This window comes from Hemicordylus capensis, chromosome 2, assembly GCF_027244095.1.
Source record: "Hemicordylus capensis ecotype Gifberg chromosome 2, rHemCap1.1.pri, whole genome shotgun sequence".
In the NCBI taxonomy this organism is placed as follows: domain Eukaryota; kingdom Metazoa; phylum Chordata; class Lepidosauria; order Squamata; family Cordylidae; genus Hemicordylus; species Hemicordylus capensis.
In genome coordinates this window covers 163,878,596-163,900,759 of record NC_069658.1, presented here as the reverse complement: position 1 = coordinate 163,900,759, position 22,164 = coordinate 163,878,596, and the positions used below count along the sequence as shown (strand labels likewise).

At 45.0% G+C, this 22,164-nt stretch overlaps 2 protein-coding genes, 1 long non-coding RNA gene and 1 other non-coding gene across 7 annotated transcripts in view; all 4 read left to right on the top strand.

Moving 5' to 3' along the window:
• Positions 1-2,949, top strand: part of ATN1 (atrophin 1) — a 54,447-nt gene extending 51,498 nt beyond the window's left edge. For all 3 annotated transcript variants that reach the window (XM_053290781.1, XM_053290782.1, XM_053290780.1), the window contains one exon: positions 1,991-2,949. In XM_053290781.1, coding sequence (XP_053146756.1) covers positions 1,991-2,024 — 34 coding nt within the window. In that variant the 3' untranslated portion in view covers positions 2,025-2,949. The remainder of the gene's footprint in view (positions 1-1,990) is intronic.
• Positions 2,950-5,717: 2,768 nt separating this feature from the next.
• Positions 5,718-12,931, top strand: C2H12orf57 (chromosome 2 C12orf57 homolog). Of its 2 annotated transcripts, none has more exons than XM_053290863.1 (3): positions 5,718-5,858; positions 11,133-11,309; positions 12,586-12,931. In XM_053290863.1, exons 2-3 carry the CDS (start codon positions 11,186-11,188, stop codon positions 12,732-12,734), a joined length of 273 nt encoding a protein of 90 aa, XP_053146838.1. In that variant the 5' UTR covers positions 5,718-5,858; positions 11,133-11,185; the 3' UTR covers positions 12,735-12,931. The 2 variants fall into 2 exon arrangements, with proteins under 2 accessions (XP_053146838.1, XP_053146837.1); XM_053290862.1 differs by lacking the exon at positions 5,718-5,858 and adding an exon at positions 6,342-7,097.
• Positions 5,884-5,944, top strand: LOC128348399 (U7 small nuclear RNA). The gene has a single exon (XR_008318123.1). It is a non-coding gene; the product is annotated as a U7 small nuclear RNA (small nuclear RNA).
• A 2,470-nt stretch (positions 12,932-15,401) lies between the features above and the next one.
• On the top strand, positions 15,402-20,082 carry LOC128342846 (uncharacterized). Its single transcript, XR_008315191.1, has 3 exons — positions 15,402-15,520; positions 16,376-16,458; positions 17,652-20,082. It is a non-coding gene; the product is annotated as an uncharacterized LOC128342846 (long non-coding RNA).
• Positions 20,083-22,164: the final 2,082 nt, after the last annotated feature.

The following is a 22,164-nucleotide window of genomic DNA, read 5'->3' as shown; positions in this document are numbered from 1 at the left end:
CTAATATTGCACTGGCATCCATTCATTGTTCTTAAGGAATTTTATGAAACAATGCTTGACATCCAGACTAGCATTGTGTAGCAGTGTGAGTTTCAGACGGTCGCTGTGCTATCACTTGAGTGCTATTGACCCTCACTTGAGAGTTGTGTGACCCTCGGGCCATATTTTTGGGATGCATAGTGGGTTTGAGAGGGGAGGGACGATGGGCAAAAGTTGCCCCTTCCCTCACTCAAGCAACAGTAGTCTGGAACTCATCCTGCTGCACATATGCAATGCTAATCTGGATGTCAGCCAATGAAATTTTAGAAATGGAAAGTTTTCCATGGAAAAATAAAGTATGGGGAAATTCCAACCCACATCTCTGAAGAGGTCAAAGTGGCTCCTGGTGTCTGGTCTGATCCTTCAGATTGAAGAGCCCTGCCTGTATGATATGGAACTATCCCCTTTGGACCTGATCACAATGAACCACCCATCCTCAGAGGCTCTTTTCTGTTTGCCCTCCCGCTTCAGAAGGCAAGAGCAGGGGCTACTGGAGGGGGGGGCGGACTTTTTAGGTTAGTTAATCTAGCTCAGAAAACAGCTTGACTTCAAACAAATTGCAACATAAGGATTTCTTACACCAAAGTGCTCAAAATAATGTGCTCTGTCACATATAAAAAGTATCCTGAAATCGGATCCCCTCCACCCAGAAAATCCCTGTCCTTTTTATGGTGCCTTTGTGCTTTTTGACTTGCTTCTGCATACAACTTGGTATCTCTTGAAATAATTGAAATCAAATAATGAATAAAAAGCAAGCTTCACATCTACTTTATCTATAATAGATAAAATCCGCATACCATTCAAGATGTCCTGTGAAAATGTTGAGATTTTATATAGAAAAATAAAATCAGCAATTGAGCACTAATATTTGAGTACCTATTTTCATTCTTGAAATCTTAAATTATTTCAAGAGAAGTTGTGTTGTGTACTGAAGCAAGTTGAAAAGCACCATAAATAAAATTTGGATGGAGCCTCCCATGGTGCAATTTTGGGAGACTTCTTGTATGTGATAGACTGAGCAAATCTTCCAGAGCATTTTGGCGTAAGAAATGCTTTCATTGCAATTTGCTTGAGGTTAAACCATATGCTATTTTATGTTGCCAAGAGACTGTTTTATCTCTTGTAGGTTATAATTGGACTTAAGGCCCATTCATATTAATGAAGCTAAAGTTAGTCATGACCAACTTGCTTCATTGATTTCCATGGGGCTTAGTTATGACTAACTTTCATTTGCTGTGTGATTTATTATGCTTTTATATAGATTTGTTTTGTAAGCTGCCACTAGGGTACTTGTTGAAAGGCAGTGTATAAATTCTGCAAATAAATGAGCTGTCTGAGTGCATGACTGTTAAGGGCCCTTAATTTCCCCCTTCCCATTGGCTGTGCGGCTCCCGCCTGATCAGCCCTACTCCAGGAGCTGCGCATGAGAACAGCCCTTACCTCTGAACAGCCTAACCTGGGCACCACCATTACATTTCTAGGCGCCATGGCTCCCTGGCACCTGGGATTTGTCAAGCCTTGCATTAAGGAACTTTCCCAAAGCAGGGCAAGGCTAGTTGGTAGAGAGCAGTAGCTATTGTGTCAAAAGAAGAGAATCGAGGAAAAGTTTGGGGCACCATTGCGGTTAGCAGTGTGGGTGTCAGGTCCTTGTATCCCAGGAAATACATGCAGAAGAGCATTACCATGCTGTTGCATGGCTCCCATTCATTTGAGGTGAATCTCCCAATGGATTGTCCCCCATGTTAATTCATAGGAGGGGAATGTCTTCTCCTATTAATAGGCACCAAAATGTCTTGGGCAGGTTCTTCTCCCGGGTGTTGTTAAGTACTGAGCCACCAGAAGAGCCCTCTGAGCTAGTTGCAATGAAAGCAATTAGAGTGTCTTCAAATGAGGTAAATTAAATATTTGTTCTGCTCACTTTCCCCCTCTGTCCCCCCCTTCTTTCTCTCAGTCACCTGAAAAAGGAAAGTGACAAGCCCCTTTAAATGGATCCCATTACCCATGATGACTTCATCACACCTTTTACTTCTTCAAAAGAAAGAGTGAGAGTGAGAGAGAGAGCGAGCGAGAGAGAGAGAAGAGAAAACCAACCAACCAACCAAGCTGTGGGCGAAGGGGAAGCTGCACAATGACGGACACAACTGATGTTGTTGAGCAGAAGAGTGAGGAGCAACCACGCTGGGAGGGAGGAGGGTGGCAAGTGGGAAGGACAGTGGGGTGTGAAACACCAGCAAGGATTTGGGATAAATGTCTTGATTTTCAGTAATATCCAGTAAGCAGAGGTATAAACCGTCGTGCAACTCTTCTCTGCCCTTTCCCTCTGACCCGGCTTTTGGGGCAGATGTGGCTAATCCGCAGGAGCTCAAAGGACGATGGGACTAAATATGCTGCCCTTCCTCCACACCTTGACACGCAAAATAGTCCAGAGGAACAATGCATCGTCGGACTGTTCAAGGCGTCGTCGTCACGCTCTTGCTCAACTCTCGAGGGCCAAGACAAGTGGTGCCTAGCACCACGGGACTGTTTCGAGAGGGCAGCTGCTTTTTTAACCATGCCTTGAAGGAACATTGGTGGTAGAGAGTGTGGTGGGGACTGTTTTTAGGATGGCAATTGTCTTTTCCTCTCCTGTCTCCCTGGAGAAAGATGATGTGGCCAAAGATGCAAGGCATGGTGGGACTGTTTCCAAGAGGGCAGTTGCCCCTTTCCCCTTCACCCATCCCAGTTGATGTACTTTAACTCATGCACATCCCGTTAGACGTGGCGGTTTTGCGTAGCAATTTGTGATTCCTTGAACTCCCCGTATGTGTGTCTAATCTCACGGTTGTATATCTTGATCTGTCCTCATATATATTTACATAAGAACATTAAAAGATACCGAACTATGGGAGAAGGATCTCCCTACACACCCAATCTTCCCAACTAGCAATTTCTATACACATAGATATATGACATTCTTAAAGAAAAAGGAGCCAGGCAAGCAACAAAAGAGAGGCTTCTGGAAACAGTGTTGTTGTGCTCATTTTACACACACCCAGGGGCTGCTGCTATTATCAGGTGCTCTAAGATTTTGAAACAAGATCCCCTGCTATCCTGTTGCAAGATATGGAAGTAGAACACACTAGTGCTGGAAACAGGAGCCATCGCTCCAAACTGGAATAAGAGATGATTTAGTGGGCCTTTCCCTATTATTCTGCACCTCCATGGTTCCAAACACACATGAATTGGCAATCCTGTGGACGGTGAATCCTTTCTCCTCCAAATGCAGTAGCTTGGATAAACCCAGCATCTTATTCCCTTTGGTGTTGCTTTCATGCTTCTTTGGCAATAGCAAGCAAGGGAAAGTGATTTGTACTTCTGTCAGTAGAAGCCCTAGATTTGAGGGACAGAGCAAGAGTCTCTGCGGGGAAAATAGGGTTGAGGTTTGGACTTCTTCCTGTCTGGTCTTGTAGTAGTATGCATGACTTGTCCCCTTAGCTAAGCAGGGTCCACGCTGGTTGTAGTTGAATGGGAGGCTAGAAGTGTGAACACTATAAAATATTCTCCTCAAGGGATGGAGCCACTCTGGGAAGAGCAGAAGGTTTCAAGTTCCCTCCCTGGCATCTCCAAGATAGGGCTGAGAGAGATTCCTGCCTGCAACCTTGGAGAAGCCTCTGCCAGTCTGTGTAGAGAATACTGAGCTAGATGGCCCAAGGGCCATCTACTCAGTATATGGCAGCTTCCTATGTTCCCTTTGTATTACCATCCTGGCAGTGGAATTCAGTTGTTAAAAACTTAAGGATCACCAAGGATTCATTCTGCATAATGGAGGAATACAGAGGTGTGCATATTTACATCGCCTTTCCAAAAATGGCTCAAGGCGGTTTACACAGAGAAATAACAAACAAATAAGATGGAACCCTGTCCCCAAAGGGCTCACAATCTAGAAAGAAACATAAGATAGATACCAGCAACAGTCACTGGGTACTGTGCTGGGGGTGGATAGGTGGATTTACATGTATATATGTAAGGCACCACAACCCAGGCACGGACTTAATTTGTCTGATCTCTCCCCCACTTTTTTGGGGGGTGGGGGAGGACTGCAGGAATTGGTCTTATACACAGACGGTTGACTTGGATGTTATACACGGGATGGGGGTGGGTGGGGGGCAGGGAAGACACCTGAGCCAGCGTGGTGTAGTGGTTAGAGTGCTGGACTAGGACTGGGGAGACCCGAGTTCAAATCCCCATTCAGCCATGATACTAGCTGGGTGACTCTGGGCCCGTCGCTTCTCTCTCAGCCTAACCTACTTCACAGGGTTGTTGTGAAAGAGAAACTCAAGTATGTAGTACACCGCTCTGGGCTCCTTGGAGGAAGAGCGAGATATAAATGTAATAATAATAATAATAATAATGCAGAGGAACTCCTTGCCTAGGTGAGTTTCCAAAGTGATCATCAGAAGGGATAGACAAGGAATACATGAAATGGTAACAGGATTACAGCTATGCAATTCCTGAAGTTGAGCTGAATACAGAATAAGGCATTTACTAGAAACCCAGCACCGGATGCAAATGATATAAAAATGACATCTCCTACGATGCTAGAAAAGTAAGAAGGCAGAACATTGAAGTGGATGTGGGCACACTCAGACCACACTGCCCTGCCCTCAAGGTCAGTTTCTCTCCACGATACTTGGCTGGAAGCAGATACATGGTTGAGTCTGAAACGCACCCCTTTGTAACAAGGCCCGGCTGCACCACAACCAAGGTGGCGGCAGCAGCAGCAGGCAACACGAACTGAAGATACCAAACAGTCATTCAGTCCCCTTTGTAGTGGGTATAACAGTAAGAGTGTTTATTTTGTAGGTGGCTAACTGAAGGACCAGATGCCTGCAGTTTAGGGGGAGGGCATTTGGGTTCAGGGGCAGAGCACCTGCTTGGCATGCAGAAGGCCCCAGGTCCAACCCTTTGCATCTGTTGGCAGGGCTGGGAAAGACGCCTTCCTGGAACATTACAGAGCCACCTCCAGTCAGTGTAGACCAGGATTGCACCACTTCGGCCCTTCAGTTGTTTTTGGACTACAGCTCCCTTCATGCCCAGCCACAGAAGCCAATAGTCAGGAATTATGGGAATTGTAATTCAACATCTGCTAGAAGGCAAAAATTGTGCAGTCCTGGTGTAGACAGGACTGAGCTAGTAGGGGGACCAGCAATCTGACTTTGTCTAAGGCAGCTTCTCATCCTCATGCAAGTGGCAGAGGCAGCTCCGGGAGTGTGGTACTTCTGGGCCCATGGCACAAGGGGTTGCATATTCTGTAACACATGAGACCAGAACAGCAGTCTTACTTTTCTACTTGTGGGCGGCACACAATTTAGGAGAAGTTTCATTGGATCCAGCTTCGAGCACTGCTTCGAAAATGCCCACTGTAGCAAAAATTCTTTAGCTTCCTCCACAACCCTCCACCACCCGTTTAACTATCTGCAGCAAGGACGGAAAAAGCTAATGGGCGGTTCCTGAGAACAAGACTGTCACTTTAAGAAGCATACCCCCTCCGTCCCGCCCACTTGGAAAAAACATTCTGAATCCAATTGTTAGCCTCACCCCCGATTTCGTCATTTGTAAGGCGTGATCTTGTGGTTACGGCCAATCAAAAGCCACTTCTTTAGCATAGAAACTCAATGTCCAAAATATTAAGTTGTGAAAATAAATACGTACATTCTGCAAAAAGTCATAAGGTTTTGGGGAGGCATCCTTAATTTTTTGAGTTATGCGAACAACATCGAGACAGAATGCAGATTAACGTTTTACTCACCATCACCTGAATCGCATTCAGTTCCCGGTGGGTAAGTACCGAGTGAAGTTGCTTGAAAGTGATTTCAGCTCTTTTTGTATTTGTCTAGTAGGCTTTCTGCTGTTGTGGGAAGCCCCTATAAACTTAGTTGAACGATAGATTTGAAAGGTTATAAAATTTTTAATATTTTCTTTAGCTTTTTATTTTTATATATCTAGAAATGTTTTTGCGCCGATAGTATGCAAAGGTATTTGTACAGGCCAGATCTAACGGAAGCTTTATCTCAACAAGCCGAAATATTTTAGGATTTCACTAGCTTAGATAAAAGCAACAAATTTACTTAAAACCTCTATAGAAGAGTTTAGGTTTAACGACTTGTGAATCCACACTCTTAAATAAACTAAGCTCCTTAGAATTGCAGCCTCACCAGCTCTGGGCAGTTCCATAAAACAAAACGGCCCTCAGCCTAGTACTAAAGATTAAAGAAACCCCTAACAGGATGTAGTCGCTCAGCGGAAGAAGGAACGTGAAGGGGCAAAGTCATCAGTACGTAGGAACAGGAGAGCCCTAGTCTGGATCAGATCGAAAGTTAAATCTAGTCCAGCAATCTGTTTCCAACAATGATCAGCCAAATACTTCCTGGAAGCTCGCAAGCACAGCATTGCTTTGCCCTTACAGCTACTGTTACTCCGAGGTACCCTGCCTCTGAATATGGAGGTTCTGTTTAGCTATTGTGCTCAATAGAGCTCGATGAGAAACCGATTCTCGGTGAATTGTCCAATTCTTTAAAACCAAACAAACACACACACACCTAAGCCAGTGACCATCGCTACCATTTGCGACAAAGATAAAGACTGGTGGGTTTCATGAAGGAAAACAAAAAATTATCGTGCCGGAGAGATCAGCTCCTCCTTCCAACCCGCTTTGCAACACGGAAGTGGGAAGGCGGAGATTAGAGGGCATGTTCGCTTGTTTAGAGGGTGGGATTTGGGGAGGCAGCTGTTGTTTCTCCCGGGATCAGGAGTGATGCGTCTCTCCTCGGCTCCGGAGCGCGGCTCTTCCTGCATCTGAAAGAGTCGCATCCCGCAGCAGGGAGTGCAGTAGTGTGCTTCCTCCGTGTCGCCTTGCACACTGCCCAGGCGCTGCCGCATCCACCACCCCGCCCGCTCTTGGCTACAACCTTCCTTGCTACAACCTGCAAGTCCACCCAGCCGCATGTCCAGCTTGCAGCGCCCGGTGGCGGCTCCAGCCCAGGCCCAGCCGGTCTCCCTGAGTGCGGAGCAGGCCAAAGGTGAGCGCCTTGGATGCGGCGGGGAAGACGGTGTGGGTGTGCGAGGGCCAGGCAGGGTGATGTTGGAAGCGGGATCATCCTGGGGCGGGGATTTGGCCTCTGCTTGGCTTGCTAACAACAGAAGTGCTGGGACTTAACACCTGCACGGAAGCCACTTTGTGTTTGACCCGGAAGCTCTGCCCGGTGGTGGTGGTGGTGCATGAGAGAAGAACTGTGTTCGCCTTCAGCAGCACCGAGGCTGTGGAACGCCGTTCCCCAGGGACGTCCCCACGTCTGCCTCACTCCTTGCTTCCATCCTGGACGTGGCCTCTTAAGACAGCCTTTGGACTGGATTAATTGTGTTCTATAAAGTCTTTTGGCAGTTGTGATTTATGATTGGCTCTTTCATTTCTAGTTGGTTTTGTTTTTGTTTTAATGTTATATTAATGTGGTAACTGCCTTATACTCATCTGAATCTATCAGTTGGTCTAGCAAGCTCCCATATTGTCTACACTGGCTGGCAGCAGCTGTCTAAGGGTCTTTCCAGCCCTCCCTGGAGATGCCGGGGATAAAACCTGAGACCTTTTTGCATGCTGAGCATGATTAGTTTGGGAAAGAATAGCTAGAGCCACACATTCCGATCAATAACTTTTATTTCCTTATGAGTGGGGGGGAAAGGGTAAAATTTCTACTATGTCTTGATTGGCAGGGCCATTCAGGGCCAGATATGTCAATTAGATCATTTTCTCAATAAATAAATAAATCCCATACTTTATTTTTCTGTGAAAAAATTTCCATTTCTAAAATTTCTACTGGGCTACTTAAAAAAAAATTGGGATACAATGAGAGGAAATTTAATATGGAGTTGTGTGTGTATGTATATATGTGTATAAAAAATATAACTTGCTAAATCAGATTGCTTCCCCCCCCCCCGAAAATGTTCCAATTCAAAATTTTCCAGAAAACACACATTTCTGATTAAATTGCTTTGTGGAACAGATTTGGTCCATGGACTGCCAGTTTGACTACCCCTGCTTTACATTACTCCCTGGAGAGGAGTGGCTTTTGAACAATCCATAGTGAGAAGTGGGATGCACTAAATCATCTATTTCCAAACTGTTCTGGAAAACTCTGGAATAGTTTGGAAGTTAATGTTTTAATCTCCTCAAAGAGAAGATCAGTAATAGCAAAATGTCCTTCCTGGAAAACAGGTTTCCCACCACTACCAATCAATGTGCTGTAGTTGGGGTATTGCGTGAGTACTATTTAGAGTATACTATTTAGAGTGATGATGATTATTATTATTACATTTATATCCTGCTCTTCCTCCAAGGAGCCCAGAGCAGTGTACTACATACTTGAGTTTCTCTTTCACAACAACCCTGTGAAGTAGGTTAGGCTGAGAGAGAAGTGACGGGCCCAGAGTCACCCAGCTAGTCTCATGGCTGAATGGGGATTTGAACTCGGGTCTCCCCGGTCCTAGTCCAGCACCCTAACCACTACACCATGCTGGCTCTCAGCTGAGTGATGCCCAACTGTGGAGAAGAAAAATACTAGAGTGACATACAACCTGAACTTCAGTAAAAATTGAAAGCTATCATTGGTTATAATTCTGTATGAGTGCAAAGTAATGTCACTGTATTTCTTACCAAGCCTGTGATGAAGATTCACTAAATTCTGTGTCGGACGTTCAGGTGGAGGACAAGTTCGGTTTTAGATTACAAGTGCCCATAGATACTGTGTGATTCTAGAAATTTTCTGTCTCTATGGCCTGAACATGACTGCACTCTGCTTGAGCTCTGATCCAGTGTATATATCCCCCAGAAGCAAATGGTGATGCTGTAATGCAGTGGTTCTTGGGGTCTGCCAGATGATTGATTGATTGATTGATTGACCCCGCTAACTTGGCAAAGAGGCACCTTTTGATGCGATGATTCTCTTTATTTAGCAGGGGGAGAGAAACTGGCCCTATCCACCCCTAGCACAGTACCTCCAGTGATTGTTGCTGGTGTCCATCTTATATTTCTTTTAGATTGTGAGCCCTTCGGGGACAGGGATCCATCTTATTTATTTATTATTTCTCTGTGTAAACAGCCCTGAACCATTTTTGGAAGGGCGGTATAGAAATAATAGTAATAGTAATAATTTACAAAGATCTACAAATTGATATTGAAAGTCTGTGGCAGAAAAAGACCAAAATAATCCCAGTGGTAATTGGCGCCCTAGGTGCAATGCCAAAAGACCTTGAAGAGCACCTCAACACCATAGGGGCCACAGAAATCACCATCAGCCAATTACAAAAAGCAACTTTACTGGGAACAGCTTATATTCTGCGACGATATCTATAACAACAGCAACAACATTGACAATAAAATTCAGCCATCCCAGGTCCTTGGGAAGGACTCGATGTCTGGATAAAACAAACCAGTCAATAACACCTGTCTCTGTAAATAAATAAATAATAATAAAATAAGTGCTGTCAAGTCAGTGTCGACTCTTAGCGACCACAAAGATAGATTCTCTCCAGGATGATCTGTCTTCAACTTGGCCTTTAAGGTCTCTCAGTGGTGCATTCATTGCTGTTGTAATTGAGTCCATCCATCTTGCTGCTGGTTGTCCTCTTCTTCTTTTTCCTTCAAACTTTCCCAGCATTAGGGACTTCTCAAGGGAGCTGGATCTTTGCATAATGTGTCCAAAGTATGATAGTCTGAGCCTGGTCATTTCTGCCTCATGTTGCTGAACTACAACTCCCAGCATACCCAGTCCCAATGTATAATAACAATAGTGGTAATGTGGCTGGAAATGCTGGGAGCAACATCTGGCGGACCCCACATTAAGAACCACAGCTGTACCACTTCAGGAGGCTGCTGTTACTACTACAAACTGACTCTTTGGATGTTCCGCTGTGAACAAAAACAAAAAAATGGATTTTACTTGCCTTCTCCCCAACATGCTGTTTTTTATGTTCAGGGAGGTCTGTTTGTTTGTTTTTAAATGGAGGGGGAAAGCATTTAAATGTGTTAACTGTACAGCCTGAAGTGCTAAATGTCCAGGCATGACCACTTGATTTCTGTTGCGTTTAATTAGGACCTGAATGCAGCCCTCCACTACTTACTGGGGTTCTGTGACAGATAAGAGTAACTTCCTTGGTAGAGTTGGCACAGAAAGGATTCTCTGAAGGCAGGAAACTTGAAAAACCACTGCACTAAAGAGTTGTGGACAAGTGCATGTTGCTTGGTCCAGCGGTTCTCAAACTTGGGTCCCCGGATGATGGGAATTGTAGTCCAGCAGCATCTGGGGAACCAAGAATGAAAACCCCTGTGGGATGTTTGGTACGCCAATGAGCCAGGTGTGTGGGGTGGAATACTCTCTTCCTGAAAGCTCTCTGTTGACCTGGACTGTGTTAGGAACTTAGGAAGCTGCCATATACTGAGTCAGACCATTGGTCCATCTAGTTCAGTATTGTCTACACAGACTGGCAGCCTCTTCTCCAAGGTTGCAGGCGGGAATATCTCTCAGCCCTATCTTGGAGAAGCCAGAGAGGGAACTTGGAACTTCATATGCTCTTCCAAGAGCAGCCCCATCCCCTAAGGGGAGTATCTTACATTGTTCACATGTAGTCTCCCACTCACATTCAAATGCAACCAGGGTGGACCCTGCTTAATAAAGGGGACAATTCATACTTGCTACCACAAGACCAGCTCTCCTCCTCTGTTGTAATAGAAGAATCTCTTCTGTGAAGCAAAGGATGCTGACAGTAGTGCCAGATCATCTTATTCTTCTTCCTTATTCTAAGAACCTGGCTTTGCCTTTTTGTAGCCCTTGCCTTGGAGAAGCCTCATTTCCGGGCTGCTGGATATAATGCTTCTTATCTGTCCTAGGTAGTTTGAGATGATGATGGGATTTGATCAACATGCCTTTTTTTTTTTTTTTGCTTCTCCTTAGTGTTCATAGCAGGAGTGTTGTGCCTCTTTCCTCTACTTGCCACATATATGCCTCACAGGCTTGTAAATGTTTGTGGGGATAGTCTTACAACTCTTCTCCTTTCTTCCTTAGTGGTTCTGGCTGAAGTGATCAAGGCATTTGGCTCGCCAGAGAATGCCCAGCGCATGGAGGAAGCAAGGGACAATGCCTGCAATGATATGGGCAAAATGCTGCAGTTCCTGCTACCTGTGGCTACCCAAATCCAACAGGATGTGATCAAAGCCTATGGTTTCAGTAATGACGGGGAAGGTGGGTTCCAAGAGCTGAATTATCTGTAAGTGGAGGGGAAGGGGTTCTATAGGCCCCTGTACTTGTGGGATGACACAGTTCAAAACAGGTTCATAGGAACATAGGAAGCTGCCATATACTGAGTCAGACCATTGGTCTATCAAGCTCAGTATTGTCTTCACAGACTGGCAGCGGCTTCTCCAAGGTTGCAGGCAGGTCTCTCTCTCAATCCTGTCTTGGAGAAGCCAGGGAGGGCACTTGGGACCTTCTCCTCTTCCCAGAGTGGCCCCATCCCCTAAGGGGAATATCTGACAGTGCTTACACTTCTAGTCTCCCATTCATATGCAACCAGGGTGGACCCTGCTTAGCTAAGGGGACAAGTCAAGCTTGCTACCACAAGACCAGCTCTCCTCTGTCTACCAGGTTCTGGCTGGTTGACATCAGGGGAAGTGGAAGGCACTCTAGCCCACTTCCGATGGTATTGACAAAGGGATGGCAGCAAGCCCTGCCCTGGTGCACTGAGAGGCCTCACTCCTCCTGTGCTGTCTATGCTTATGGGATAAGTCTGAAAGGGAAACACCATAACCGTGATGGAGCTTCCCACGGTTGGAAGGCTGGGGCATGCCAGCCTTCTGATTATGGAAACAAGCTTCATCACATTTATGGCATTTGCCTCTTCAGACAAATATAATAAGCACAGACAGTGCAGAGGGGTGAGGTATTTGAGCACATCAGCACCAGGGTGGAACTTCAGGGCAGTGCTCCCTCTGATTTTTTTTCTTCTCCCCATCTCTGCGTGGAATAGGTTTTGTTCTGGGCAGCAGTATCAAGGCAGTGTGTGCGCACCTGCACTCAAAGTGGGGCCTTCCTAATTCAATCTGAGCGGGATCTAAAATAAACTGAGCAGACTTCAGAAAACTTGTGAGTGTGCGAACATGCGCACGCCTGCAGGGCTTCTCAACCTGTGGGTCCCCAGATGTAATTAGACTTCAACTCCCCTAATTCCCAACCAAAGGCCACTGGGGCTGGGGATTATGGGAGCTGAAGTCCAGTAACAACTGGGGACCCACACGTTGAGAAGCCCTGCCTTAGAGGAAACAGTGCTTCAGGGTGTGCTCTCAGGACACGGTATGCATGGACAGCCTCTCTCTTTTGAACCTCTGAAGGGGGCTGCTGCTGTTCTGGATCATCGAAGGAGGCTCCCCGCATTCCAGGGAGGAATGGTAACAAGATGTCAGGGTCCTCCTGGGCGGACTGATTTTCAGAAGGTTTCTTCTTCTTTTTTTTCTTTTTCTAGGAGTCCTAAAGTTTGCCCGATTGATAAAATCCTATGAGTCTCAGGACCCTGAGATTGCAAGCATGTCTGGGAAGCTCAAGTCTATGTTCCTGCCTCCAATGACGCTGCCTCCACATGGGGCTGGGACAGGGGGTGTTGCAGCGTCATGAAGCTGGCAACCTTTGTGGCCTCTGCCTGTCTGGATCATATTACTGTCCTTGCAACAATGTTTGTTAACTGGATCCTGGGATACATTTTTTCTTTCCGTGTAATGTGATACGTTCTTGACTCCTTTGTACAGTCCCGGTTCTGCCTTTTGTGTGCATTCTGTGCTGCATTTGTGAATAAAAACTTCTTTGTAAACTTCTCCTAGCTTTTTTTTTGAGTCTTTCTCGCTATGCCAGCACTCCTGAGTTCTGCTCCAGTGGTGTGAAGCCATTTCTGATGGAGATAGGACAGATGTTGCCACCCCACACACCTTTCCCCTCTCACTATTCTTCCTCCTACACACGTGCATGTATGAACAACAGTATGGTCTGGGTTTCAAGGCCCAGACTTGGTTATAGTGGTTTCAGATTTATTAGGACACCTTCAGCACAAACTAGAAATCTGAACTCTTAAACAGAGGTAATCCAAAATACACTGATTACTATAAATGCCGCACATTTGTACCTTTTCTCTTGAAATTACAGGCATGCAATGTATCTTGAAGTCAAAATGTTTCTTCCACACTAGTTACCATGCTGGAATTTGGTATACATGTGGTCCACAATGTATGTATTGGCATTCCAAATCACTGCAGGCAAGTGCTGAATCCAGGGACAGTAGGGGGCAATGTCCCCTCTAAGGCAGGGTTTCTTAACCTTGGGCCCCCAGATGTTGTTGGACTACAACTCCCTGAATCCCCAGATGTGGCCTTTGTGGCTGGGGATTCTGGGAGTTGTAGTCCAACAACATCTGGGGCCCAAGGTTAAGAAACCCTGCACTAAGGTTTGTGCACACACTCATTTTTTTTAAAATCTCCGCTCAGTTAATTTTAGAACCCGCCCAGCAGTGTTCTCTCTCATTTTTTTTCATCTGTGTGCGGAATGAGTTTTTGTCTAAGCGGCAGTATGTGCGTGTGTACATGGATTCAGAGTGGGATCTTCCTGATTCAACCCGAGCAGGAACTAAAATTAACTGAGCGGACATCAAAAAATGTGTGAGCATGTGCACGTGCACATGCCTTAGAGGGAACGCTGCCACTCGGGTTGAATCAGGAAGGCCCCACTCTGAATGCAGGTGCTCACACACTGTCTTTATACTGCCACCCAGAACAAAACTCATTCTGCTCACAGATGGGGGGAAAAATAGAGAGAACATGGGTAGGGGTCATGGGCATGGAATGTGATGGCACCAGGGTGCACGCTCCCCTTTCCCCTGTAGTTGGATATATTCTACAGAGGTACAGAATGTCAGTATAGGACTATGGTTGCCCATCTATGTGGCTATTTAAACAAAAAGGGCATTACATGATAGCACAGTTATCATGGATTAGCTGTTGGGTGGCTCTATGCTTTGCCTCAGAATTATCCCATCTAAGGTCTAGTACTCACTAAGGGGTAAAATTATATCTGTATCAAAGCTGTGCCACTATAAACTGCAGGTGGAGATTTGCATGATCCTCCTCGGCTCAAAAATGTTCCATGCAGATAGAAAGCTAGCATGTCAGGAAGAAGGCTAGTCTGGAACCTTTCTCTTTAACATGCTGATTTTCTGTGGAAGTAAGTGTGTGTGTGTGTGTGTGTGTGTGTGTGTGTGTGTGTGTGTGTAAGCGGAGGGATATTCAGTCACGTGCACTATGAAATGTATATTCAGTCATGTGCACCAGCCAGCATGGTGTAGTGGTTAGAGTGCTGGATATAAAATATAAAATAATAATAATAATAATTCAGCCATCCCAGGTCCTTGGGAAGGACTCAATGTCTGGATAAAACAAACCAGTCAACAACACCTGTCTGACTGTATAAACAATAAATAAATAAATAAATAAATGATACAGTCAAGACACAAATTTATAACCGCATATTTAAAAACAACATTTTGAAAAGTATTCAACATGTACCTTAACACAACTTGAGCACATTTGATAAAATCTGTTGCATAAGAAGGCTTATGACTGATAATTCAAAATGCATGAGTTTTTTTAAAAAGACACAAAGACTTTCAGGAAATATTAAAGAAAAAACAATTCCTGCCCATAGTTTAAGCTGTTTGGCTTTACAACTCTCATTTTCATGTTTGCATTTTCAAGGATAAGACTTAAAAAACACACACACAATAAAACAGCACATTTGTACTGACCAGGAGTAATTTTGCACTTAAAATGATGTATAAACTCAGAGAGGGGCGTGGGCACTGCTGCGAATAATAAGACTTAAAACAGCAGGATGCACATCCCTCCCCTTTGAGGACCCCTCCAAAAAAACAGCCCCCTCCTGCAAAAGTATCTTTCCTCCCCACCAATTTAAGTGAGGAATTGCTCCTCAAGCTTTCCATCTGAAAAAGAGACAGCGTGTCTGGAAACGGGCAAGGCTCAGGACTGAGTTGTCAAACTGCATCGTGAGGAGACAGCAAACCTGGCTGAAAAGAAGTGGAGACTGAGAGGGTTTTGAAAGAGGTATCTAGATCAGGCCGGGATGGCTGTGTTGCAGATTGCTCAGGGATCCACCTAGTGAGGGCCCCAGCTGAAGGTGGATGGGGGTGGAGAGAACAGACAGCCCCTCCCCTGGTTACCTGCTCCCCTCAGGTTTAGCCTCTCCCCTCCCTAAAGCCTCCTGTGTATTTATTAACTACCGCTCTCGGGAGACATTTGCAAGAGGAAAGAATGGAGCCTTGTGTGCTGGGCCCGGCTATTTGATCTGGGGCTTCCTCCTGCTTCCACCACCCCTATGCCACTAAGGAAGAACCTAGGCAGGTAACTGAGTTCTGAGCCTTTTTTCTGCTTCGATTTAATATGGGTGTACCTGGGGAAAGGGCCTGCTCTGGGCCAGGCTGGGCTTCCTGCTTTGGTCCCTGGGTCAATAACTGCTGTAAGAATGAAGGAACACGTATATTTCTCCCCACCCCCACCCCACCCACCCAACAAATTTTGGCAATGTCAGCATGTAGCTGTTGGATTTTTACAACCGCTATATTTTGACATACACACCCAGTAGCAGTGCAATATGATTCATGTCTTTGGGGACGATATTCTCAATGGGGTTAGTGCATTCACAGGAGGTGGGTTGACTTTTACAGCACAGGTAGTTTTACTAGAAGGTGAAATGAAATTGCTTTAAAAGGGAAGTGGAAGTTGGTGGGCAAATTAGTAGAAGTCGCTGAAATAGCAACAAACAAAAAAACAACACCTTCAGTTGAGGAATAGTCTGGGAAGATCTGGAATGTCATGATTATGTGTGAAAACAGCTTTTACTACATCATGATTGCAGAGAGACACAGCCATATCTGCAGTTTTGGAAGACTGGGGAAACTGTATCATCTTTTGGAAAGTAACTAAATCTAAGGAAAAGAGACATGCTTACAGTTATTATCAGTGCGATAATGGAGTCGAAATGTCAACTGCATGAAAAGGGACATACTGTAAAAATACCTCTGATATACACTGTTATGTGAATGTAAAAAAAAAAATCATGTACATGTAAAAGCCATTAAATAACTTAAAATGCCCTTAGGGTACTCTGCTTTGCTCATTCCTGACGTCCATTGATCTTTCTTTGTTTTCAGTGAATATTGTCCATCTTGCTTCTGATTGTGTTTCGTTTTCCCCCAGAAGGACGGTGGGCTGTGCTACCTTGCCTACTCAGGCTTTTTAGTGAGGAACCCAGTGTGTGGGGTCCTGATGCCATCTTGCAGGTATGTCTTGGCCCAGTGCAGGTTTGTACTTTTTGCTTAAGAGAGAGGAGAGCTGAAGAACACAATTCTTTACTTACAAGTGTGTGTGTGTGTGTGTGAGAGAGAGAGAGAGAGAGTGAGAGAGAGAGAGAGAGAGATTTTAAGGAAACAGAATCTGGAAATTTCATTAGCCATACAGATGACAGGTTCAAGCAAGGATGGTGTCTTTTTGGGAGGAGCTTTTTAAATACCTTTTCCAGTTGGTGTTTCACATTTAAACAAACAGCAGAGGTGGAGGAGATGAGTCCTTTTGCTCTCCTTCTAGTTCTACAGCCCTTGGCTTGAATGAATTTGCGTTGTCATCCTGAGTACCGGCTGTAATCCCACTTGGTGGCTCAGGATGATGGACTCTGAGGTAATGCAGCCCCTGTGCTCCCAAGATTGTGTGGCTGCTGCTTAATTTTAGGATTTGATAGGACAGATCCCTGTCAGATGATATGCTATAACCTTCACAGGAGGGGGAATTGGGCTACATAACCCCTCCAGCCTCACAACCCCCCCTCCCAACAATTTGATTTCATTCTTCTCTAAATGTTACAGCTTCCTGGTGTCATAAGCATGTTATGATAGTCATGGATAGAGGTTTCCAGTTTCCTCTTTTATCCTCTTCTTGCCTATTGTTGTTGAATGTAAAATGCAGCTAGTGGGTTGGGGCATGGAGCAGGTCAGGTCTGAATTACAAGGAATCTCATATTTGAATTGCTTGCTAAATGCTCCTTAACATTCATAATAAATTGTAATGAGTTGCTGCAGCAGCAGAGCTTTTGCTGTCTCCACAGCACATGCTTTACATGCAGAACATTCTGGGTCCAACCCCCAGCACCTCCTCCAGTTAAAAGATCCTTAGGTACTAGTAGGGCTAGACCCTAAGAGCAAGCCCTTGCCTGAGACCCTGGAGCACTCCTGCCAAAGCAGATACGGCTGAGCTAGACAGAACAATGGTCTAATGCAGGAATAGGTTCGCAAACCTCATCCATCCTACTCTGTGGCTCCAAGGGCTCCTTCCTTGTGACAGAAATACAAGTTTGACTCCCCGCTGGGGAGAGGAGGAAAAGTTCTTCTACGGAAGGGAAGCAGTGGCTGGGTTTTCAATTCACAGGTAGAAGCAAGGAGAATATAATTCCTCCTTTTGTCTTTTGCCCTTCTTTCTGCAGGACCAGAACAAACCATTTTGCTGCTCCAAGGAGCTGTTCTGGGGGTGTAACTCCAGTGCTGCAGAGGTGTGACTCTGGAAAGCTGTGTCTTCAGCACCCTCTGCAACATTGCAAGAAGTGCTGGGGTACTCTACTCAGATCACACACAACAGTTTCACTGTCACCACCAAAAATATTATCATGGTGAATAAAATAATGACCAAATTTTGCAATGCAGTCTGCAAGCTTTCAAGTTGCACAGAACTATTCTTCAGGCTGGATGTTAAAAACAATTCTTATATCTAGTTTCAAAAGAGTTGGAAATGTTATGATCCCTATGAATGCATAACCAGAGCACCTGTGAGCAAGAGGGAGGTACCAACAGACTCAATGTAACCTGCAGATATGTTGGTTTCACAAACATCTGGAGGAAAAAATCCTGGAGGCCAAAAAAGCAAAACAAAACCCAGACTGCCCCACTGTAACTTAATGGAGCAGAATGTTCATGGGCTGAGAGAACACTTAAAAGACAACCAGGTAGAAGGAGCTCGTGGAGCTCAGTGGCAAGGATAGGAGAAGGAGGGCTTGAACCAAAAGAGCAAGAAGTTTCTCAGCTTGAAGAATACTCCTTCAAGACAGTCACAACAGGATGAAAAGGAGCTAGGATTGAGCACCATTCCTCACCACAAGGAACCCCCAGAAAACATAAAATATAAAATTTGTATATGAAGTAAGACCCAAGTTACAGCAGGGCCTCCTAACTTTGTTGCTAACTGTTGTTTTTTCATCATGCTCAGCCATAAGCTCAGGTAATACATGCACACTGCAGGTGGGGGGCTGGTATCCATTTTGTTGTGGGGCCATTCTTGTAAATAAATACAAAGGAGGGGAAGGAGATATTTTTGACATAGTGTTCACTTAGAAAAATGTTTGTTTTTAGTTATTAAAATATTATTTATTAATAACAACAATAAAATAGTGCTATAAAGTAAATTATAATAAAAAGTGTTTGATAGCACAGTGTGTGCTTTCATGTTTCACAAAAGTCTCCAGCTAAATAATAATAATAATAATAATAATAATAATAATAAGAAGAAGAAGAAGAAGAAGAAGAAGAAGGCAATGGCTTAAGAATGGCAACTTGAAGAAAGAAACAGAGGGTTTAATACTGGCTGCAGAAGAACAGGCACTAAGAATAAATGCAATAAGAGCTAAAGTCGAAAAATCCACAACAAACAGCAAGTGCCGCCTTTGTAAAGAAGCAGATGAAACAGTGGACCACCTAATCAGCTGTTGTAAAAAGATTGCACAGACTGACTACAAACAAAGGCATGACAAGGTAGCAGGAATGATACACTGGAACATCTGCAAAAAATACAAGCTACCTGTAGCCAAAAATTGGTGGGACCATAAAATTGAAAAAGTTGAAGAAAATGAAGATGTAAAAATATTATGGGACTTCCGACTACAAACAAACATCTGCCACACAATACACCAGATATAATTGTAGTTGAGAAGAAAGAAAAACAAGTGAAAATAATCGGCATAGCAATACCAGGGGATAGCAGAATAGAAGAAAAAGAAATAGAAAAAAAATCACCAAATACAAAGATCTACAAATTGAAATTGAAAGGCTGTGGCAGAAAAAGACCAAAATAATCCCAGTGGTAATTGGCGCCCTGGGTGCAGTTCCAAAAGACCTTGAAGAGCACCTCAACACCATAGGGGTCACAAAAATCACCATCAGCCAATTACAAAAAGCAACTTTATTGGTAACAGCCTATATTCTGCGACGATATCTATAACAACAGCAACAACATTGACAATAAAATTCAGCCATCCCAGGTCCTTGGGAAGGACTCGATGTCTGGGTAAAACAAACCAGTCAATAACACCTGTCTGACTGTGTAAATAAATAAATAAATAAATAACTATCATCCCAGGTCCTTGGGAAGGACTTGATGTCTGGATAAAACAAACCAGTCAATAACACCTGTCTGACTGTGTAAGCAAGAAATAATAATATAATATTTAGCTGAAGAAGACTTTTGTGGAACTTGACAGCACACAAAATGCATTCTGATCATTGGTTAATCCTAATAAAATATTTCAAGGGAAATGGCAAATATATAAAATATCCAACCTGAACAATAGTTCTGTGCAACCTGAAAGTTTCCAGGTTGTATTGTGAATTCTAGTGGTTGGTTGTAAAAACAAACAAACAACAAAAAACCTTTAAAGTATTTGCTCCTTCTCTCAACAAGTAAGTGTTTAGCTGCTCATGCAGTCAAGGTGGCCCAGTGATTAACTATCCACTTTTGAAGAGACACGCCTTGCCGAGACATAGGAACATAGGACGTAGTCTTACTTGCCTTATAACAAGCCAGACCATTCGATCATCTAACTCTGAATTGTCTACACTGACTAGGGATGTGCATGGAACCAGGTGCGGATGGCTCGATGCTGGTGTGTGTGTGTCTTACTTTAAGGGCGGGGGAGGGTGCCCTTACCCCTCCTTCCACTCCCCCCCCCACCGGCACCCAATATTTTACACGTCCTACGAGGTGGCAGCGTACTTCCCTGCCACCCCGTTTGCTCTTCGGCGGGCAGTAGTTGGCATGCTTGCACCTGCCTGCCCAACATGCGCAAGCACGATGTGTGTGAGCACATGCCTGGCGGGGGCACACCCAGCAGCTACTTCCAGCCTCTTCCGGCTGAAGAGCAAATGGGGCAGCAGGGAAGTACGCTGCCGCCCCGTAGGACGTGCAAAATACCTGGTGCCGGTGGGGGGAAAGCAGAGGGAGGGGTAAGTGCAGCCTCTCCCTTTCTTAAAGTGAGACACCCCCACCGCCTTCGAACTTCGAACCCCCCCCCAGTGTTTGAACCTGTTTGGAGGCCCGTAAAAGGGCCCCTGAACAGGTTTGTGCACATCCCTAACACTAACTGGCCGTAGCTCTCCAAGGTTTCAGGCGGGAGTCTTTCCCAGCCCTACTACCTGAAGATATACCTGGGATCTTCTGCATCCAAAGCAGATGCTCCACCACTGAGCTCTGGCCCCATCCCCGTATGTCACCTTCCTGCTGTAATTCCGATTTCTGTGGCTGTTGCTTAACATGTCAACTTCATGCTTACCTTTACTGAACTCTTTTAGGATATCTACTTGGTCTTTATTTTGGGGATTATATGTTTATGAGAGAGCTTAGCTAAGGTTCCCTGAAATGGCAAGTGAAGTAGGCGGAAAAATATGCTGCTTCAGCTAGTCGAAGTGAGAGCCAGAGACATTTGTACATGTTCAAACATTTCTGTAACCTTTATAAATTATTTCCAGGACCAAAATCATTGCACTTTCCATTTCTACAAAATGCATTGATGGTTGAACCCACCAGTGGGTTGTCCCTAGGACCATCCAGAGGAATTTTTCCAGGGGATACAAAGTATACACACACAAATATATATACATAACATACAACAATAGAAATCTAGTCCAGCCGTGATCCAAAGGGACAACTACCCCTGGTTCTCTGCAGATCCATGCCATGGTCATGTCTGAATGTTTGGTGGGTTACACCAGTATTACCAGGGGCATTGTTGGGCATGGACCTGGGGTCCAAGGTTCGTGTGCCCACTCTCTTAGATGTTTCCCAAGGGAAAAGAGGGCCCCTTCTATATTTCTGGAATGGCTTGGCTTAGAGTTCTGAAACTGGGCACAGAGGTAGAACATGTTATCAGGCCTCTGTGTACTGATTTTTGAAGAGGATTGGTCAATCCATGATTTTTAATGATTCTTTGAATTTAAAAAAAAGCTTCAAAAAAAAGTCCTATAAGTGACTTGTTTCATGGCAGAAAATTACAAACTCATCTGGAACTGAAGCCCCCCTACCCCCGTAAAAAAGTACAACATCCTCTTCCCACTTTGCCCAACCCTTTACATTTCCAGAATGGCTGGGCTTAGAGTTCTGAAACAGGGGTGTACACGAATGGTTTGTTGCTGAACTGGTTCGCCGTGACCTGGGCCGGTTTGGAGTTTCGATCACGGACCAAACTGGTGGCAGTTCAGTTCGTGATTGAACCGGACCAGGACTGCTTCAAGCAAACTGGTTTGGCACCTAATGGAGCAGCCAGGCAGGTGTGGCAAGAGAGGGAGTAAGATGCTTACCTGGCCTGTGCAGCTGCTGGCACCGCCACTCACTGCCACTTGCCCTTCCTGATGTGGCCCCAAGTGAGCGCTCTGCCTTCTTTAGGAAGCTGCCCATATGGTGGCGGAGCGATTCTGGCATCTGTGCATGCCGGAACCACTCTGCTGCCATATGGGTGGCTTCCTAAAGAAGGCAGAGCACTCACTTGGGGCCGCATCAGGATGGGGCAAGTGGCAGCGACTGGTGGCAAAGGCAGCTGCCTAGTAAGAAACTTTCTACCTCTCTCGCCTCCCCTGCCCGGCCACCCCTCACCATTGCCAGGGTCCCCCACCCCTGTACTGGAAAAGGGGAATCGTCACTAGATTCTCCTTTACAATTATTAATCGCCCGAACTGCCG